General features: G+C 45.6%; 2 protein-coding genes across 5 annotated transcripts in view; one reads left to right on the top strand and one right to left on the bottom strand.

The window, feature by feature from the left end:
• Positions 1-101: 101 nt before the first annotated feature.
• LOC109880133 (cysteine and glycine-rich protein 2) lies at positions 102-13,047 on the top strand. Of its 3 annotated transcripts, XM_031815286.1 has the most exons (7): positions 379-501; positions 5,613-5,790; positions 7,465-7,583; positions 9,343-9,511; positions 11,003-11,132; positions 11,700-11,793; positions 12,860-13,047. In XM_031815286.1, the coding sequence occupies exons 3-7, from the start codon at positions 7,472-7,474 to the stop codon at positions 12,934-12,936; spliced, it is 582 nt and encodes a 193-aa protein (XP_031671146.1). In that variant the 5' UTR covers positions 379-501; positions 5,613-5,790; positions 7,465-7,471; the 3' UTR covers positions 12,937-13,047. The 3 variants fall into 3 exon arrangements, with proteins under 3 accessions (XP_031671144.1, XP_031671146.1, XP_031671147.1); XM_031815284.1 differs by lacking the exon at positions 5,613-5,790 and having other exon boundaries at positions 102-501; XM_031815287.1 differs by lacking the exons at positions 379-501; positions 5,613-5,790 and adding an exon at positions 528-620.
• Positions 13,048-13,173: 126 nt separating this feature from the next.
• The window catches only part of LOC109880130 (zinc finger DHHC-type palmitoyltransferase 17), a 48,786-nt gene continuing 39,764 nt past the window's right edge, over positions 13,174-22,195 (bottom strand). For both annotated transcript variants that reach the window (XM_031815283.1, XM_031815282.1), the window contains 5 exons: positions 22,051-22,144; positions 20,994-21,077; positions 17,045-17,202; positions 16,688-16,782; positions 13,174-16,087 (listed from right to left, as the gene is read on the bottom strand). In XM_031815283.1, the coding sequence (XP_031671143.1) occupies positions 15,949-16,087; positions 16,688-16,782; positions 17,045-17,202; positions 20,994-21,077; positions 22,051-22,144 (570 nt within the window). In that variant the 3' untranslated portion in view covers positions 13,174-15,948. The remainder of the gene's footprint in view (positions 16,088-16,687; positions 16,783-17,044; positions 17,203-20,993; positions 21,078-22,050; positions 22,145-22,195) is intronic.

Here is a 22,195-nt window from a genome sequence, read left to right as displayed (position 1 = left end):
GACCCGACAGGGTGTGATATATGGCCAATATACCATGGCTAAGGGCTGTTCTTAAGGACAACGCTGACTGCCTGGATAAACCAAAAACCCTCGAGGTACCTTATTGCTATTATAAACTGGTTAGCAACATAATTATTGCAGTAAAAATACATGTTTTTTCATACCTGTGGTATACTTCAGAGCTGTAATTTCTGCAGGCTATTACTGGGACACTATGCAACACACCACCTCTAACCCTTATGGTTTCCTGCATGCATTCTAATTCAAACATATCTGGCTTAACTCAGACAGGTCTAATCACAGGTATTCTTTCATGCTATATTTCTGACATGTTGGGTTAAAAGCAATGAATGAGTAAAACAGTACAACTCTCCTCCACTGCTTGGCTAAACCACTCCCCTCTCTAAAACAACCGTGAACAGAGTCGTTTGGTGAGTCCGCAAAGGACACGACTTCGAAACGCTGGGATCAAATTGGAGGATTCTCCCACAACAAATACAGGTCGGTACATTTTGTTTCTATGCAGCAGAGCTGAATCCATATTGGTGGCACGAGGATAGTTTATTTACGTGAAACAGTTGGATTCTCCAGATAGATTGGGTCGACGACAAGTCGCTCAGGTGAAATAACTAGTTTGTTGCATAGACTTTTACTATAGTCTTGGCTCAGGCAAGTGGTTTGGTTCATATCTCAGTTGGACCGTTGATTAAACTTTTCCAAATAAATTGGCACACCTGTTTAGCCTGGTGAGTTATCTATACTGTAGCAGTTTCCTGTACTGTCTGTCTAGGTTCTTGGGTTAGGCAACATCTGATGAGATGTATCAACAGAAATACAAATGGTTAAATCATGATCCCTGGACCTACAGGGACAACATGTATAGACGAACAGTGAAATGCTTACTTACGGGCCTTCCCAACAATGCAGAGAGAAAAAAGATAAATAACTAAATAATAAGGAATAAATCCACAATGAGTAACGATAATTTAGCGATGTAACGTTACACGCAGTACCGAGTCGATGTGCAGGGGTATGAGGTAATTATGTACACATGTAGGGATAAAGTGACTATCGGCAATAGGATAGATAAACAGTAACAGCAGCGTATGTGATTAGTAAAAATCGTTGGTGCAAAAAGGGTCAATGCGGTTAGTCCGGGTAGGTTATTAGTTAACTAGTTAGCAGTTTTATGGCTTGGGGGTAGAAGCTGTTCGGTGTCGAGTTGGTTCCAGAATTGGTGCATTGGTACCGCTTGCTGTGCGGTAGAAAAGAGAACATTCTATAACTGGTGGATGGACAATCTTTATGGCGACGTTATCTACCCGAAGGAGTTATTCGGCCGGCTCCTCCGTCGCGACGTTACCTGAACGCCCATCTGCGGCCTGCTAACCGTTAGCTGTCTTACCGGCTGCTATCTGAATAGACAATCGGACAATTTTTTTATTATTATTTTTTTTAAATTATTTTTTAAATTATTATTATTATATTTTCTTCTTGGGCCTCTATAACTATATCTATTGTTTTTATTTTTGTTGTTGTTGTGTGATTTGGATTAATCCCCTCTACCACACGGAACCCCACTAATCTACTGACGGAACGTAAGGGGTGGCTAACAGACCTCCATCCTATGCTAGCTTGCTACCGATGCCCTGGCTAGCTGTCTAAATCACCAACCAACCTCTCCACTCACCGGACCCTTTTGATCACTCGACTAAGCATGCCTATCCTTAATGTCAATATGTCTTGTCCATTTCTGTTCTGGTTAGTGTTTATTGGCTTATTTCACTGTAGAGCCTCTAGTCCTGCTCACTATACCTTATCCAACCTATTAGTTCCACCACCCACACATGCAATGACATCTCCTGGTTTCAACGATGTTTCTAGAGACAATATCTCTCTCTTCATCACTCAATACCTAGGTTTACCTCCACTGTATTCACATCCTGCCATACATTTGTCTGTACATTATACCTTGATGCTATTTTATCGCCCCCAGAAACCTCCTTTTACTCTATGTTCCAGACGTTCTAGACGACCAATTCTCATAGCTTTTAGCCGTACCCTTATTCTACTCCTCCTATGTTCCTCTGGCGATGTAGAGGTGAATCCAGGCCCTGCAGTGCCTAGCTCCACTCCTATTCCCCAGGCGCTCTCTTTTGACGACTTCTGTAACCGTAATAGCCTTGGTTTCATGCATGTTAACATTAGAAGCCTCCTCCCTAAGTTTGTTCTATTCACTGCTTTAGCACACTCTGCCAACCCGGATGTTCTAGCTGTGTCTGAATCCTGGCTTAGGAAGACCACCAAAAATTCTGAAGTTTTAATTCCAAACTACAACATTTTCAGACAAGATAGAACTGCCAAAGGGGGCGGTGTTGCAATCTACTGCAAAGATAGCCTGCAGAGTTCTGTCCTACTATCCAGGTCTGTACCCAAACAATTTGAACTTCTACTTTTAAAAATCCACCTCTCTAAAAACAAGTCTCTCACCGTTGCCGCCTGCTATAGACCACCCTCTGCCCCCAGCTGTGCTCTGGACACCATATGTGAACTGATTGCCCCCCATCTATCTTCAGAGTTCGTGCTGCTAGGCGACCTAAACTGGAACATGCTTAACACCCCAGCCATCCTACAATCTAAACTTGATGCCCTCAATCTCACACAAATAATCAATGAACCTACCAGGTACCTCCCCAAAACCTTAAACACGGGCACCCTCATAGATATCATCCTAACCAACTTCCCCTCTAAATACACCTCTGCTGTCTTCAACCAAGATCTCAGCGATCACTGCCTCATTGCCTGCATCCGTAATGGGTCAGCGGTCAAACGACCTCCACTCATCACTGTAAAACGCTCCCTGAAACACTTCTGCGAGCAGGCCTTTCTAATCGACCTGGCCGGGGTATCCTGGAAGGATATTGATCTCATCCCGTCAGTAGAGGATGCCTGGATATTTTTTTAAAATGCCTTCCTAACCATCTTAAATAAACATGCCCCATTCAAGAAATTTAGAACCAGGAACAGATATAGCCCTTGGTTCTCCCCAGACCTGACTGCCCTTAACCAACACAAAAACATCCTATGGCGTTCTGCATTAGCATCGAACAGCCCCCGTGATATGCAGCTGTTCAGGGAAGCTAGAAATCATTATACACAGGCAGTTAGAAAAGCCAAGGCTAGCTTTTTCAAGCAGAAATTTGCTTCCTGCAACACTAACTCAAAAAAGTTCTGGGACACTGTAAAGTCCATGGAGAATAAGAACACCTCCTCCCAGCTGCCCACTGCACTGAAGATAGGAAACACTGTCACCACTGATAAATCCACCATAATTGAGAATTTCAATAAGCATTTTTCTACGGCTGGCCATGCTTTCCACCTGGCTACTCCTACCCCGAACAACAGCACTGCACCCCCAACAGCAACTCGCCCAAGCCTTCCCCATTTCTCCTTCTCCCAAATCCATTCAGCTGATGTTCTGAAAGAGCTGCAAAATCTGGACCCCTACAAATCAGCCGGGCTAGACAATCTGGACCCTTTCTTTCTAAAATTATCTGCCGAAATTGTTGCCACCCCTATTACTAGCCTGTTCAACCTCTCTTTCGTGTCGTCTGAGATTCCCAAAGATTGGAAAGCAGCTGCGGTCATCCCCCTCTTCAAAGGGGGGGACACTCTTGACCCAAACTGCTACAGACCTATATCTATCCTACCGTGCCTTTCTAAGGTCTTCGAAAGCCAAGTCAACAAACAGATTACCGACCATTTCGAATCTCACCATACCTTCTCTGCTATGCAATCTGGTTTCAGAGCTGGTCATGGGTGCACCTCAGCCACGCTCAAGGTCCTAAACGATATCTTAACCGCCATCGATAAGAAACATTACTGTGCAGCCGTATTCATTGATCTGGCCAAGGCTTTCGACTCTGTCAATCACCATATCCTCATCGGCAGACTCGACAGCCTTGGTTTCTCAAATGATTGCCTCGCCTGGTTCACCAACTACTTCTCTGATAGAGTTCAGTGTGTCAAGTCGGAGGGTCTGCTGTCCGGACCTCTGGCAGTCTCTATGGGGGTGCCACAGGGTTCAATTCTTGGACCGACTCTCTTCTCTGTATACATCAATGAGGTCGCTCTTGCTGCTGGTGAGTCCCTGATCCACCTCTACGCAGACGACACCATTCTGTATACTTCCGGCCCTTCTTTGGACACTGTGTTAACAACCCTCCAGGCAAGCTTCAATGCCATACAACTCTCCTTCCGTGGCCTCCAATTGCTCTTAAATACAAGTAAAACTAAATGCATGCTCTTCAACCGATCGCTACCTGCACCTACCCGCCTGTCCAACATCACTACTCTGGACGGCTCTGACTTAGAATACGTGGACAACTACAAATACTTAGGTGTCTGGTTAGACTGTAAACTCTCCTTCCAGACCCATATCAAACATCTCCAATCCAAAGTTAAATCTAGAATTGGCTTCCTATTTCGCAACAAAGCATCCTTCACTCATGCTGCCAAACATACCCTTGTAAAACTGACCATCCTACCAATCCTCGACTTTGGCGATGTCATTTACAAAATAGCCTCCAATACCCTACTCAACAAATTGGATGCAGTCTATCACAGTGCAATCCGTTTTATCACCAAAGCCCCATATACTACCCACCATTGCGACCTGTACGCTCTCGTTGGCTGGCCCTCGCTTCATACTCGTCGCCAAACCCACTGGCTCCATGTCATCTACAAGACCCTGCTAGGTAAAGTCCCCCCTTATCTCAGCTCGCTGGTCACCATAGCATCTCCCACCTGTAGCACACGCTCCAGCAGGTATATCTCTCTAGTCACCCCCAAGACCAATTCTTTCTTTGGCCGCCTCTCCTTCCAGTTCTCTGCTGCCAATGACTGGAACGAACTACAAAAATCTCTGAAACTGGAAACACTTATCTCCCTCACTAGCTTTAAGCACCAACTGTCAGAGCAGCTCACAGATTACTGCACCTGTACATAGCCCACCTAAAATTTAGCCCAAACAACTACCTCTTTCCCAACTGTATTTAATTTTTATTTATTTATTTATTTTGCTCCTTTGCACCCCATTATTTTTTTATTTCTACTTTGCACATTCTTCCATTGCAAAACTACCATTCCAGTATTTTACTTGCTATATTGTATTTACTTTGCCATCATGGCCTTTTTTTGCCTTTACCTCCCTTCTCACCTCATTTGCTCACATTGTATATAGACTTGTTTATACTGCATTATTGACTGTATGTTTGTTTTTACTCCATGTGTAACTCTGTGTCGTTTTATCTGTCGAACTGCTTTGCTTTATCTTGGCCAGGTCGCAATTGTAAATGAGAACTTGTTCTCAACTTGCCTACCTGGTTAAATAAAGGTAAAATAAATAAATAAATAAATGGCCTTCCACTGACACCGCCTGGTGTAGAGGTCCTGGGTGGCAGGCGGCTCGTATGAACGACCCTCTGTAGCGCCTAGCCGTCGGCTGCTAAGCCGTTGCCATACGGAGCGGTGATGCAGCCAATCAAGATGCTCTTAATGGTGCATCTGTATAACTTTTTGAGTATCTGAGGGCTCATGCCGAATCTTTTCAGCTTCCAGGGGGGGAAGAGCTGTGCTGTGGACACCCAGGAACTTCAAGCTCACGACCCGCTCCACTACAGCCCTGTGGATGGGGGCGTGCTCGGAATTCCATTTCCTGTAGTCCACGATCAGCTCCTTTGTCTTGCTGACATTGAGGGAGAGGTTGTTGTCCTGGGACCACACTGCCAGGTCAGACTTTCTCCCTGTAGGCCAGGGATCATCAACTAAATTCAGTCGCGGTTCAATTTATTTTCTTGAGCAGATAGTCAGGGAGGCGGAACATAATTACAAATAATTTGTAGACAGCAAATTGACCGCAAGAAGCCCAAACGCATAACATTTGACTAAAACATCATTTCAAACCTTGCTTATATTTGTTTACGATCACATATCTATGTGTGGAATTACTTTGGGAACATGTTCTAAATTAAAATCACTTGGAGTTGATTTACTGTTGTTTTTAGTCTTATGTCCAACAATTGATAAAAAAAAAAAATAATAATAATAATGTATTTATTTAGGGTATTCATTTTCTTGGGGGGCGAATAAAATCGTCCCGCAGGCCGCCAGTTGGGGAACCCTGCTGTAAGCCGTCTCATCATCTTCGGTGATCAGACATACCACCGTACTGTCGTCCACACATATCCTGTATATATATGGTTGTATGTGATTCCACATACATGTCAAAGTTATACCTATTCAATAACTCTTTGGTTTTTGATTGAATAGGTTTCATTGCTCTTTTTTTCAGTTGGTTACACCTCACCCCAAATCTGCTCTCCCATGTCTCATAAAGAAGTACCTAATCTGTAGATGTATTAAAAACATTGAGGCACAACCAAGTGGTGAAACTCCCAATAACCTATTCATGCACATACCACAAGACTGATTTTAAATATTGGATGCAGGGCATTGAAACTCTTTTGAAAGAACAGACATTATACGCCCTGAGATAACTTTTGATTCTCTCGTGTTTGGGCATGTCGGGCAGTCTGTAATAACGTTGGGAGGGTGGGAACTCCACAAAGTATCCGTCCTCATGCTTGATCAATGACGGCACTGCTCTGTGATTTCCTTCATGAAGAAGTAAGAGCACTCTTTATTTTCTTGATGGTGACATCATGGTTATGTCCCAAAAGGTATCCTATTAACCTCTTTTGATCAGGGCCCATATCAAAAGTAGTGCACTACATAGTAATAGAGTGGACGTTCTGGTTGTTTGTGGACCCTCTGCTTGTCATGGAATGCAGATGGAAGTGTAACATCTTAAATTATGTTTTTGTGTCTCTAATCAAATACCAGTGTACGGCTGGCTGGTCTGTAAAATGATGACGTGACTGTCTGCATCAGTTTGTCATGTAGATTCTATGTGGCCACCACATCAGTGTTTATACGTCACACTTGTTTTGTACAAGCCATTTGAATTAATATTTTCTAACTCCTAGAAAAACATTGTTCTGAGGTGTTGTAGAACCTATGAAACCTCCATAATGTGTTCAGCTGCCTTATTGTTTTGTCCTCACTTCGACTCAGTCACCTGTTGTTCTGTTTGGACTTCCTGAGCACAGAAGGGGTTGTTGTCTTGTGCCTGTATCTCATTGGTCCAGGAAGGTGTTTCACTGATGTTTTGTGTCAAACAGGACAGGAAGGACTAACCCGTAACTTCCTTTGTTTCTCCTTTCAGAGTAGGCTGAAGTTGCCCCTAGCCTGTGATCTTGGGTCAATTTCCCCCACTAATGGTTACGGTTAGGATTGTGGGAGGGAAAACTGATCCTAGATCTGTACCTAAGTGAAACTTCACCCAGAGTACTTATTTTAAGTCTCATGTCTCTCATCCCCTCTGCACATTTTTCTCTCCAATAGCACAAACATGCCAAACTGGGGAGGAGGTAACAAGTGTGGTGCATGCCAGGGGACGGTGTACCATGCCGAGGAGGTACAGTGTGATGGGAAGAGCTTCCACAAATGCTGCTTCCTGTGCAGTGAGTGCAACCTCATTTTCTCTCCTCAGTGTTGGATCAGCCTAAGTGGCGTGCGTTCAGTAGGACAAAACATTTTGGAACGTTCTATCTGAAATATTCTACAATGTTTGGCTACTGAACGTGGTGGCCCTGTTAGTCCGCTTTGTCCATGTCAAGAAACAAGCCCCAGACAATTGTGGAGCTCTGAAAGGATTGAACAGGTGTAAGGAGCCACAGAAATATGGTTGTCATTCTACCTTTCTTCCTGATAAGCCAGGTGGAAGGTTCACCTTATTGCTTAAACCTATCCCAATCAATCATTTCAGATCAGATCTACAAGTGTGTTGGGGTTAGACTAGAGCAGGGGTATTACAATCTGACCCTACGAGGTCCAGACTACTGCTGCTTTTCTGTTCTACCTGACAATGAATTGCACCCACCTGGGCAGCGTTTACACAGGCAGCTCAATTCTGATGTTTTTTCCACTAATTGGTCTTTTGACCAATCAAATCAGATCTTTTCACATCAGTTATTTTTCTGATCTGATTGGTAAAAAAAATAATCTAATTGGAATGCCTGTGTGAACACAGCCCAGCTTTCCCAGGTCTAAATCAGTCCTTGATTAGAGGGAATAATGAACAAAAGTAATGGAACTGGTTCGAGGTCCAGATCAGAGTTTGAGGGGACTAGAGGGTGTGTCTGAACAGGGCATGTGAACCCACGCTGCCCAACCTCCATCTTGAATGGTCTTTTCTGTTCACTTTAATATGAATGGGGACCATGAGAAAGGAACTATACTTTGAGGAAGTCATATGATAGGGGTCAAACTGAAGTTCACCAATCTATGCAGTGTATCATGCACAATGCATTGATGTGTTTCTCATCCCATAGCTCAGTAAATAGTAAGTGGACATGGTCCTTCTAGCCGTATGAGATTGTGTGTCTGTACCTCCTCAGTGAAGAAGACGTTTTGGGGACCTTGACTGGAGTGTACACACAGAGCACGTGCTGTGGATTAGCACTTTGCCATCAAAGCAAGCACAAAAACAATCTGTCCCACAAATTAACTATTTTTGTGGGTTCCTTACAAAACTGTCTTTGTTTAGAGACAGACAGACCTATAGATGAGTTAATGAGCAGTGGGAACAATATCTGAGTCCCAAATGGTACCCTATTCCCTACATAGTGCATTACTTCTGACCAGGACTCATAGGGTAGTGTACTATTTAGGCATTAATAATGCACCTACCTCCAGTTTTGCTTTGTTGAACACCTTATAAATGAAGCCATGCTATTTAGATGCCATTTATCAAATGGTAGTTATACAGCGGTAGTTATACATTGATTTTGCTTGTACGGGAAGATTAAGTTGTGAGAGATAATAAACTGTCTTAAACATTGTAAAGGAAAATACTTTAATCTGGAGTTAAAGGTGAATTGTAGCTTCAGGTAAATGTGTGTGGGAACCACCTTACTCCTACATACTCAAACCGGAAGCCCCCATACTATTTCACCTGTATGCTTTTATAACCTGACCCGGGCCCGAGGGGGATGGTAGTGGGGACAAAATCACTGTGTTGTTTCAGATTGTACCTGATGCACATAATCTGAAAGAATGCTCTCTGTCTCACTCGGTCTTATTTCAATTCAATGGGCCTTATTGGGATGAGAAACATATGTTTACATTACTTTTAGGGAAACTTGTGACAATTCAGTATCCCTCCAGTTAGTTACAATGCAATGTGTCATTCAGACAGCTTTATTTTTCCTTCCTATCCAGTGGTCTGCAGAAAGGGTTTAGACAGCAACAATGTGGCCATCCACGACACTGAGATCTACTGCAAGTCCTGCTATGGAAAGAAGTACGGCCCCAAGGGCTACGGCTACGGTCAGGGAGCTGGGACACTCAGCATGGACCGTGGAGAGAGACTGGGGATCAAACCAGAGGAGTATGTGTGTAGTATATACAAAGCCCTGGGGGTGGAGTTTCCCCTTGGTACAGATCTAGGATCAGCTTCCCCTCCCCCAATCCTAACCATTAGTGGGGGAAATGCAAAACTGACCCAAGATCAGCATCTAGGTGCAACTTCGCCCTACACCATATTCCTCTCTTCTGTTCATTGGTTACTGTGTGGTTGTATGGTAAATCAAGTTACAATGAAATCGTATTCTATCGCAGATTATGTGGGCAGCAAAAGCCTAGCGGTTAAGGGCACTGGGCCAGGAACCGAAAGATTGCTGGTTCGAATACCCGAGCCGACTAGGTAAATGTGCCCTTGAGCAAGGCACTTAACCATAATTGCTCCTGTAAGTGGCTCTGGCTAAGAGCATCTGCTAAATGACTAAAGGGAAACCCAGCTGTCGGATTAGACCTGATGCGATTGTTCATTTATTAATGCATTGGTGCTGATGTGCATTTACACTGACATATAGTTGCTCAACAGTTATCCAAATGGTTCCCTGATCATCTGAGGAATACTGTGTAAACTTCCAGAGTTCAGCCTAGGATACATTAGACTAGAGTGCATATACATCTGTCAAAATAAACTATAAACGTATATAGACACTAAGTACTGTAATCAGGGTTTGTATTTAGAACACATCAACATAGGAGTACTGAGCTAGGATCAGATTTCCCTTTTAGATCATAATGAACAAGATGACATGGACAGAGGACATGATCCTAGATCAGTACTCCTATTCTGAAATGCTTTTTGAATATGGGCCCAGACTCATATTGCAGCATGACACTCTTTCTACATAGTTGTATTTCTGAAAGACCTGGGAATAACCTGATAGGCTCCTAGTCAGAGCCGTGGTAATGGCCAGTAACCTCCCAGTCAGTCAGGGCCGTGGTAATGGCCAGTAACCTCCCAGTCAGTCAGAGCCGTGGTAATGGCCAGTAACCTCCCAGTTAGTCAGAGCCGTGGTAATGGCCAGTAACCTCCCAGTCAGTCAGAGCCGTGGTAATGGCCAGTAACCTCCCAGTCAGTCAGAGCTGTGGTAATGGCCAGTAACCTTCTAGCCAGTCAGTCAGAGCCGTGGTAATGGCCAGTAACCTCCCAGTCAGTCAGAGCTGTGGTAATGGCCAGTAACCTCATCTACTGTACACACAGGGCTGTTTACCCAGTCTGGCATCAGGTGGTTGTTATGATGAAAGGGCCCCATTATGTAACCTAACCACAGGCTCCTGGGCAGCCCTGCTGACCCTCTTCTCTCTCCACACTGTCCCCGGCACAAAGCCTCCTATTCAGGGCCTGTGGGGCAGGTGGTTCCCCTTCGTTAGGGAGCGCTCCAAGGTCCCAGAGTTTACCCAGCACCTACCCAAGCCTGACTCCTTGGTCCTGGGGACGAGAGGGACCTGATGCGCTCCCCAGAGAAACCAGAGGGGATTTGTTCCCCTAACTTCTCTAATGCTGTTTGTTTGTGTACACCTTCAGGACCCAGTGTCACAGACCCACCACCAACCCCAACCCCTCCAAATTCGCCCAGAAGTTCGGGGGCTCGGATAAGTGTGGCCGGTGTGGGGAGTCAGTGTACGCTGCGGAGAAGATCGTGGGGGCAGGCAAGGTGAGTGGGGGGGGGGGAGGGGAATGTAGAGTATTAAGGTTTTGAGCTAACTGTAGTGACCACCATTGATTGAAAACAGGTGGGTTTACTATTGCAAGGGGCCGATTGGATGGATTCACTGCAGGAAATTCATAAGGCAGAAATCACATTCTTCTGGCTTAAGCTTTTTCATAAACTCTGGATTTGGAGGGCTGGTTTCCAGGCAGCTGGTGTAGAAGTCTGCAGTGCTGACTGACTGGCTGGATTCAGGCAGATGTAGGCCATCACGTCATGGCAGGCTGATGTGATTTTAGCTTGACTTTAAACTGGTGTTATGCTGCATTCTGCGGCTCACAATGAGAGGAAATGTACAGTATGTGAAGGATTATGGCAACACAGCAAGAATCCTTTGATAATCAGATCTGATGTTGTTAGAACAATGCCTGTGTAGTATACTGCTGGGGAATGAAAAGCATTAGAATCTGTCCTCAGTGCGCACTAGTTGATACATTCTTACAATCTAGTCAATGATATGATGGTCCTATTCCCCAGTAATGAATAAAGTAGTATCTTATCTCATCTTGACAGCCATGGCATAAGAACTGCTTCCGCTGTGCCAAGTGTGGGAAGAGCCTGGAGTCTACCACCCAGACAGAGAAAGATGGAGAGATCTACTGCAAAGGTGAGACATCGGGTTTCTAGATTCCCTTTCAGGCTTGGGCCTGCATGGTCACCAGTGTGAGGGAACCGTTGTAGAGTGAAGTTGCCCCTAGAAGCTGATCTTGGTTCAGTTTTAGGATTGGGGGAGGGAAAGCTGATGGTAGATCTGTACCTAGAGGACACTTCACCCCGGTGTTGTCACCAGAGCGGAGGAACCCAACCCAACATAGGCAGATTACATGATTATACCTGAGGCACAAGAACTAGATGAACTAGCTGTTACATAAAAGCACTGCAAAACAGGAGCATTATACTATTAGCAGAGGGCATTGGAGGCCATGTATTCTAGCTGTGTGTGTGTGCCTGGGGTTAGGATGGAAGGCTCTGGACTTTAAGCCTTTGTTACTGTGTCCATGTCACCCTGAGATCTCAACCGCTAGAATTCAAGTCACGATGCCCTAAACATTCCAAATCCATCTTCCACAATGGCTCCTCTTTCCAGGTCATGCACACCAAATGGCATTGGAATGTTTTGGCTATACAATAGACTAAGCGCTGTCCACGTATGTGCGCACGCACACAGTCCCATACGCACTTAGGGGTTCTTTTATTTAAGTTCAAGGGGGAATCTTCGGCCCCGCAAACACTTAACTTGTCCAGCGAATCTGACTCAGATTTAATATCATGTAAGAACTGTCCTACAACTGTTTGTTTGCACAAAACCATTGAGCCGCTGTGTAATCGTGAGTGAAGAACAAACGTTTTGTCAAATGCGTTGTACAACCTGAGTATGTTCAGGGACCCAGAGCCAACTGGCAGATTGATCAGTTGGCTTTTAATGTAGCGTCTCATGTAGCGCCCACGCAGCATTGAGATCAGGCTCGTTTTGTGCTGTTTATGTTCTGCGGTGTATTAACTCATTGGATCAGCAAGCTCACAGGGAAACAGTGCATTGTAAGGTTACTTTTCTTCACCAGTGTTGTATTTAACACAGCTTCCTCCATGGCAATCACCCTTTGACTGACGTAAAGTGACATGTTTTAGGATGCATCAGCATTTCCATACTCATTGGTTTTCTTTGTCCCCAGCATGTTACGCAAAGAACTTTGGACCCAAAGGATTTGGTTATGGCCAGGGAGCTGGTGCTCTGGTGCATGCCCAATGATGATTACCCTCAAGGCAATGTATTTCTGACTGAAAACCGCTGTGCCTATGCTACGTTGTTTTTAAGGCTGGGGGTGGATTTACCATGAATAAAAAGCTATAACAAAAACAACTTAAGTGTGAAACATTCCTTGCAGATACATGGGGGAAGAGCTGAACTTTAAAACCGACATGTTTTGATAGCTATAATCAGAACACATTTAGCCTTCGAAGAAAACACAGGAGAGCAACACAAATGTGTATTTTCACATTTGAATGTATTTTAATATTAAAGCCATTAAAATTGAACCATGCCCAATATATTAACATCTGAAGCAGGGTTACGGTGATGTCCTGAAGAAGGCGGAGAGGCACTGTAGATGATCATGTGCTTTTCACATGGTGGCAGCTGGGGAAAAATGACATTTGTTGGAAGAGCCGGTGTGAAAAGCCTGATCCCAGATCCGTTTGTGCTCTTGACAACTCCATTCCTCATTGTCAAGTCAAACATGTTTGACATGACAATGGGTGACAAGGAATTGGCATGTGTACAAACAGTGGCACTCAGGCTAGTGTGAATATTTCTCTGGAACCGAAACTGTAGGTTGTTTGATGACCGCTGAGCTCCTTTTAGATTTCGGCAGCAGTAGGTGAACCTGCAAAAGGATCCACTGTGTCCCTCACTGATGTAGACATGACCACACAAGATATACCTTTTAATAACATACAGGATTCTAGTTCCCAAAAGCCTGTTTTAGCACAGGCAGCACCATTGAGGACTTTCACCATTTTGAAGTAGTTAACAAAGGGTCACATAATTCCATCCAGGTCACCACCAATGAATTATACTCGTGGGCAAACACCCCATACCTGCAGGTGGTGGTAAATTGCCAACAACCCACTCTAGGTGGCAGTTTGCCAACTGATTAAAGTAGAAAATGGAGATTGCCTCAATGGTGCGTCCCGTGCTCTTACGTCATAAGGGGATACAAACAACGATGTGATGTCTAAACCCATGCTTCATACCTCTGTTATCCTGGATTACAGCGTACGATGACACGCATGATTTCAGTTTAGAAAAAAATACTGTCATTATGTCTTGCATCTTGTACATCCAGTGGTGTAACAAACCCAGCAATATGACATAGAAAAAACCTTTACTTCCAGTATAATCCAACCACCAGCATGGAACATTTGTATTACACTTCGGCAGGTTGGACCAGACTTGATATCTGGTGTCTGCAGACCGAGAAGGAGGACTTGCACTGAAGATACACACTGGATTTAAAAAACAAAAGCGAACATACCGAAGAAAGTACTTGTAAATACTGAACATTCACTATATACAGACACATGGCTATCACTGGGCAGCTTGGATGGGGGGGGGGGGGTCAACAGTATGGCGACAGCCCCATGTCCAAGCATCACACATGCAGTGTAGTTTGCAGGGTTAAAATGCCTTTAGACAGCAGTGTCGGACATCACTAAAAGCTACAGTCATACAATTGGATTATAATCGGGGAGTTCTCTTTTCCATTTGGTTGGATGAAATCAACATTTAAAAAGGAGCAGCTTCAACTGACAAAATAAAATCACTCACGAAGAAAACTAGATTGTTTATGTACAGATGGACATATTTTACATTTCAGTCCGTCCTTGCGCTGCCGCTGCGTAGAGACTAGCGGGAAATGTAATGAGCAATAACAGATGAGAACCCAGAAGAAGGGGCAGGTCTCGGGCTATATACCTTTCTCTCATTGGGCCCGAGCTCCGTCAATCGGTAAACATTGAAGTGTTTGTCGGGAGTACGCCTGTATTTCTTCAGTAACGGCGAGACCGGAAACAAAAAGGTGATCAGTGCATTGTCATAGGCAGACAAACAAAAGGAGCCCCCCCCAAAAAAATAAAAAATAAATTCACACTTGGAATGAACCTTTCTTGTAAACTCCCAGAACCATCCATTCAGTCTGGGATGGAATGGCCTCATCTTCCCCTGACTCTAGTTGATCTCTCACTAACACTACTCTTGTAGTGTGTGTGTGCCGACTTTTCTAGTGAAGGTCTCAGGGCACCATGTCAGACATCCATATACAATTTGTAGCTGATGTTTTCTTGATAAAAAAAACTAATTTAAAATAAGATGATACTATAACATCATTTGATCTATAAATAGAGTTAAAATAAATATGCTTGCATCACATTATAAGTAGGATGTCGCTCCTATCTGCACCTTCAATACCTTGTGAAAGAGACCACTGGGAACAGACCCCCCCCCCCCCCCCCAACAATTGCAAATGCCATTTTATGACATACTGACAACTTTGGCAATTCTAAGCAATCCTCAGGGTGACTTGAACGATGGTACATGACCATGCCATAGTAACCATCCCTTATCAAATCCTGCTTAACAACCAATTTCTTCCTTAAAAGGCCTTCCTTCCCCAGTCTCCCTAGCCACCACAGTTCTAAAAGGAACAATAGAGTTTTGAGCAACAATAAAAAACAAAGACCAAAAATAATAATCTGCAGGGCAAGATGGACAATAAAAAAAATGGATGTGAAATTTATCTAAAAAAATAAGGGAACAAATGATACTGCCGTCAACCGTACTGCCTTCACCGCAGCATAATGACTCTAGTACAGCAAACAAATAAAGATTCCTTATTTTTGTTTTTTTATATTCTCTTTTCTCCTCCTCCCTCTGCCTCTCTCCCTGCCGCGTCTGGCAGCGGTGCACCGTCCATGGGCAGGAGAGACGGGGGGGGGACCAGAGGAGAAGGCCCCCCCAGGAGGGGCTCGGAGGTGGTGGGTACAGTAATGGAGGTGGTTTCATATAGACTAGTAGTAGGTGTTGGTCTTATGGTGGTGTCCTGTAACAGCATGCTAGTTCCTGGCTGGTTTTCTCAGTCTGAATGGGTGAGGAAGGAGGTCTGAGGGGAGTGCTCCAGAGAACAGCCTGGCTCCGATACTGAACCCTGGGGAACCCCCTCCTCCTCTTCTAGACACGGTCGCTCCACCTCTCCTCTCTTCTCGGCTACACCAGCTGGTAGCCCGACCCGGACGTCTGGTCGTACTCGATTGTGTACTGTGTGGTCCAGTCTATCGCCTTGGGCCGGATCAGGCCACAGCAGCGGATCTCAAAGAAGTCTATGAGGTTCCGTACACACCCATGACTACGGAGAGGGAGAAAAATTAAAATGTTGACATCATGACCTAATAACTACTTCTTCATGTGTTTAGGTATCCATTGATACAAGTAGTACACCATGTGCATCAGGTGAAGTTTTGGTAGGTAGCAGCTTTGCTAATATCTGGGGAATATTAACAAATGGGAATTCGGGGGATGATGCTAAATCATGCTAGCTACTGCCTGTAGCAAAAGTAAACAACAGATTATCGTGGATTATGTCAGTACTGGCCTACATAGACAACTCAAGGTAACATTAATTTCACCCAAAGATGTAGGGCCCGTTTCCCCAGACACAGATTAGGCCTAGTGCTGGACTATAAAACACTTTCAACAGATCTCCATTGAGAATGCTTTTTAGTCCTGCACTAGAGGCTTCATCTGTGCCTGGGAAACGGGCCCGTAGATTGGATGAACCATCCCTTTAAGTAGGCACCAGAATGTACCCGTTGTTACCATAACCGGAACAGTCAATTTTGAGGGAATATAAAACATTAAAAGGCAACATTGTCCTGTACGGACTCAGTATTTCTGGGTAGGAGGACAGGGATTGACAGAGGCTCCTGAAGGGAGGGCTAGTACTCACTTGAAGGGGCTCTCGATGGAAGTGGCTGTTACTTTAAAGTGCTTGTATCTCCTGGCGTTCATCCTCTCGTTTGTGGTGATTCCCAGACCAGCAATCTGGAAGAGGGGCGGGCACACGCGTAGAACACAATGTCACAAATAGTTGTACAAAATAAATCAAATGGACCTATCTATGGCATCACAACAAAGGGTCAAGATGAGGGTCAAGGATGTAAATGCATCCCATGGACAATTCTGATTCTAAACAGGATATATGCTCCTGTCCTATGGGTCGTTCTAGCTGGGACCAGGCTTACTTTACGTATCTCACCTGGCTAAATGCAGGTTAAACATACAACCAATCAATGGTCTCTCTAACCTGGTAGAGCTGGCACATGATCAGCACAGCCACCCACATGAAGTGGAACACACTGTTGAGGAACATCCAGAACATCCAGGGAGAGCAGGAGGCGATCTGCGTCAGGTACAGCCAGAAACCATCCTTGGTGTAGTTGGTGGCGCAGTGGATCCTCCAGTCTGGGTAGAGGGGCAGAGAGGTTAGGGAAGAACCCAAGGGTGATAGAGAAGGACTGACGATTAAACCTGATCCTCCAGTCTGGGTAGAGGGGCAGAGAGGTTAGGGAAGAACCCAAGGGTGATAGAGAAGGACTGACGATTAAACCTGATCCTCCAGTCTGGGTAGAGGGGCAGAGAGGTTAGGGAAGAACCCAAGGGTGATAGAGAAGGACTGACGATTAAACCTGATCCCGCAGTCTGATTGACAAATGTATGAGTGATTACTTTGGCAACCTATGACTGGAAGGGTTATATTACAAGTTTATAGAAATGAAATAACAGCACTAATAATTGGATTAATGGACAAATTAAAGCAGTAACCAAAATGTGGTGTACCATAACCAATAGAGATGTTATTTTGGTATCTAACAATTTCAAAGACTTTACTGGAGTTACAGTTCATAGAAGGGAATCAGTCAAATGAAATAAATTCATAAAGGCCAAATCTATGGATTTCACATGACTGGGCAGTGGTGCAGCCAAACATCCTGTATACAGCTAGGTTGTTAACAGCTGTAGAATGATAAAGACATCATGGTGTGTAACTAGAATGAGAGGTGTGGTGGGGTGGTGTAACTACAATGAAAGGTGTGGTGGGGTGGTGTAACTAGAATGAGAGGTGTGGTGGGGTGGTGTAACTACAATGAGAGGTGTGGTGGGGTGGTGTAACTACAATGAGAGGTGTGGTGGGGTGGTGTAACTACAATGAGAGGTGTGGTGGGGTGGTGTAACTACAATGAGAGGTGTGGTAGGGTGTGGTGTTAACTACAATGAAGAGGTGTGGTGGGGTGGTGTAACTAGAATGAGAGGTGTGGTGGGGGTGGTGTAACTAGAATGAGAGGTGTGGTGGGGTGGTGTAACTAGAATGAGAGGTGTGGTGGGGTGGTGTAACTAGAATGAGAGGTGTGGTGGGGTGGTGTAACTAGAATGAGAGGTGTGGTGGGGTGGTGTAACTAGAATGAGAGGTGTGGTGGGGTGGTGTAAACTAGAATAGAGGTGTGGTGGGGTGGTGTAACTAGAATGAGAGGTGTGGTGGGGTGGTGTAACTAGAATGAGAGGTGTGGTGGGGTGGTGTAACTAGAATGAGAGGTGTGGTGGGGTGGTGTAACTAGAATGAGAGGTGTGGTGGGGTGGTGTAACTAGAATGAGAGGTGTGGTGGGGGGTGGTGTAACTAGAATGAGAGGTGTGGTGGGGTGGTGTAACTAGAATGAAGGTGTGGTGGGGTGGTGTAACTAGAATGAGAGGGTGTGGTGGGGTGGTGTAACTACAATGAGAGGTGTGGTGGGGTGGTGTAACTAGAATGAGAGGTGTGGTGGGGGTGGTGTAACTAGAATGAGAGGTGTGGTGGGGTGGTGTAACTAGAATGAGAGGTGTGGTGGGGTGGTGTAACTAGAATGAGAGTGGGGTGGTGTAACTAGAATAGAAGTGTGTTGGTGTAACTAGAATGAGAGGTGTGGTGGGGTGGTGTAACTAGAATGAGAGGTGTGGTGGGGTGGTGTAACTAGAATGAGAGGTGTGGTGGTGTAACTAGAATGAGAGGTGTGGTGGTGTAACTAGAATGAGAGGTGTGGTGGTGTAACTAGAATGAGAGGTGTGGTGGTGTAACTAGAATGAGAGGTGTGGTGGTTGTAACTAGAATGAGAGGTGTGTGGTGGTGTGTAACTAGATGAGCGGTGTGATGTAACTAGAAATGAGAGGTGTGGTGGGGTGGTGTCACTAGAATGAGGTGTGGTGGGGTGGGTTAACTAGAATGAGTGTGTGGTGGATGTGGTGTGTAACTAGAATGAGGTGTGGGGGGGTGGTGTAACTAGAATATGAGGTGTGGTGGGGTGGGTGTAACTAGATGAGAGGTGTGGTGGGGGGTGTGTAACTAGAATGAGCGGTGTGGTGGGTGGTTGTAACTAGAATGAGCGGTGTGGTGGGGTGGTGTAACTAGATATGAGCGGTGTGGTGGGTGGTTTGTAACAGTAGAATGAGGCGGTGTGTGGTGGGGTGGTGTAACTAGAATGAGGTGTGGTGGGGGTGGTGTAAACTAGAATGAGGGTGTGGTGGGGTGTGTTGTAACTTGTTGTACCTAGAATGAGGTGTGGTGGGGGTGGTGTACTAGAATATGAGGTGTGGTGGGGTGGTGTAACTAGAATGAGAGGTGTGGGGGGAGGTTTGTGGTGGGGCCGGATGTAACTAGAATGAAGAGGTGTGGTGGGGTAGTGTAACTAGAATGAGAGGTGTGGTGGGGTGGTGTAACTAGAATGAGGTGGGATGGTGTAACTAGAATGAGGTGTGGTGGGGTGGTGTAACTAGAATATGAGGTGTGGTGGGGTGGTGTAACTAGAATGAGGTGTGGTGGGGTGGTGTAACTAGAATGAGGTGTGGTGGGGTGGTGTAACTAGAATTTTTATTTTATTTTACCTTTATTTTACTAGGCAAGTCAGTTAAGAACAAATTCTTATTTTCAATGACGGCCTAGGAACAGTGGGTTAACTGCCTGTTCAGGGGCAGAACGACAGATTTTGTACCTTGTCAGCTCGGGGATTTGAACTTGCAACCTTTCGGTTACTAGTCCAATGCTCTAACCACTAGGCTACACTGCCGCCCCGGCAGAATGAGGTGTGGTAGGGTGGTGTAACTAGAATGAGGTGTGGTAGGGTGGTGTAACTAGAATGAGGTGTGGTAGGGTGGTGTAACTAGAATGAGGTGTGGTAGGGTGGTGTACTAGAATGAGGTGTGGTAGGGGTGGTGTACTAGAATGAGGTGTGGTAGGGGTGGTGTAACTAGAATGAGGTGTGGTAGGGTGGTGTAACTAGAATGAGGTGTGGGTTGGGGTGGTGTAACTAGAATGAGGTGTGGTGGGGTGGGTGTAACTAGAATGAGGTGTGGTGGGTGTTAACTAGAATGAGGGGTGGGGTAGTGGGGTGTGTAACTAGAATATGAGGTGTGGTGGGGTGGTGTAACTAGAATATGAGGTGTGGTGGGGTGGTGTAACTAGAATATGAGGTGTGGTGGGGTGGTGTAACTAGAATGAGGTGGGATGGTGTAACTAGAATGAGGTGTGGTGGGGTGGTGTAACTAGAATATGAGGTGTGGTGGGGTGGTGTACTAGAATGAGGTGTGGTGGGGTGGTGTAACTAGAATGAGGTGTGGTGGGGTGGTGGTAACTAGAATATGAGGTGTGGTGGGGTGGTGTAACTAGAATGAGGTGTGGTGGGGTGGTGTAACTAGAATGAGGTGTGGTGGGGTGGTGTAACTAGAATGAGGTGGGATGGTGTAACTAGAATGAGGTGTGGTGGGGTGGTGTAACTAGAATATGAGGTGTGGTGGGGTGGTGTAACTAGAATGAGGTGTGGTGGGGTGGTGTAACTAGAATGAGGTGTGGTGGGGTGGTGTAACTAGAATTTTTATTTTATTTTACCTTTATTTTACTAGGCAAGTCAGTTAAGAACAAATTCTTATTTTCAATGACGGCCTAGGAACAGTGGGTTAACTGCCTGTTCAAGGGCAGAACGACAGATTTTGTACCTTGTCAGCTCGGGGATTTGAACTTGCAACCTTTCGGTTACTAGTCCAATGCTCTAACCACTAGGCTACACTGCCGCCCCGGCAGAATGAGGTGTGGTAGGGTGGTGTAACTAGAATGAGGTGTGGTAGGGTGGTGTAACTAGAATGAGGTGTGGTGGGGTGGTGTAACTAGAATGAGGTGTGGTAGGGTGGTGTAACTAGAATGAGGTGTGGTGGGTTGGGGTGGTCCACTCACAGCAGATACAGCCGTAGATCATCCAGCTGATCATGCAGAGCAGGAAGAACAGGTAACCCATGAAGTAGCGGTGATTCCCACTTCCTGTTGACAGCACAATGAGAAAAGTGAGAGGGGGAGTTAAGCCTCATCTGTCTGGTCCCTCACAGTCCTCATCCCCTCCCTCACAGTCCTCATCCCCTCCCTCACTGTCCTCACCCCCTCCCTCACTGTCCTCATCCCCTCCCTCACTGTCCTCATCCCCTCCCTCACTGTCCTCATCCCCTCCCTCACTGTCCTCATTCCCTCCCTCACTGTCCTCATCCCCTCCCTCACTGTCCTCATCCCCTCCCTCACTGTCCTCATCCCTCCCTCACTGTCCTCATCCCTCCCTCACTGTCCTCCTGGCTCCTCTCCAGGTCAAGACAAATGAGAGACGTAGAGAGAGAAGGAGAAAGAGTACAGTAGGATTGAATGAGGCCAAGTAGTTGTCAGATCTGTCAGTCGGCTCATACTCAGATACATGAGCAGGTGTGTGGGGCTGCTGCCAGTCACTGTTTGGACTAAAGGATGTGAGGTGGGGGGCACCTGGCCAACACACTGAGGACCTCTAGGGAGTAACTGGTAGTGCGTCTACGTCGCTGCCTGTCTGAAAGGCAAGCTCCATCCTGTCAGGCTCTTAGGGGACAGCATGGACGCTTTAGGACCCCCTTCCTTCCATCTCAAAGTTTACAGGCAGACATGTCTGGACACGTGTCAGCTGTTCATGAGGCCATCTGTCTGGAAGTCCAAACAGTTGAGGGAAAAACAGGCAGCTGCTGCTTCACAGCTAATAGAGCTGGGCAGCGTGCACACACACACACACATACACACACACATACATACACACCTTTCTATATTCTGCCAGAACAGCTAATGAATTCATATGGGTGTCAGCTTGTTTATTTTTCTTAAAGAACCATGTGCTGCTTCTTAGGCTGGAATTCTGTGGACATAAATGACTATCAGCTGAACTAACTCCGGTTGCTGGGCTATGGGTTGTTGCTAAGCTAAATACTGCTGCTGGTGTTACACATACCGACACAGTTGCCCACCCAAGGGCAGTGGTGATCGAACTTGGCGATACAGCGGTTGCACACGGCACAGTGTTTGGACCGGATGGGCTTCCTTATCTGTGTGGACAAATACAAATGTATTGGGGCTTGACAGAATGACAACGTTAA

The sequence above is a fragment of the Oncorhynchus kisutch genome, unplaced genomic scaffold (genome assembly GCF_002021735.2).
Source record: "Oncorhynchus kisutch isolate 150728-3 unplaced genomic scaffold, Okis_V2 Okis09a-Okis19a_hom, whole genome shotgun sequence".
In the NCBI taxonomy this organism is placed as follows: domain Eukaryota; kingdom Metazoa; phylum Chordata; class Actinopteri; order Salmoniformes; family Salmonidae; genus Oncorhynchus; species Oncorhynchus kisutch.
This window is presented reverse-complemented; position numbering and strand designations above follow the sequence as displayed.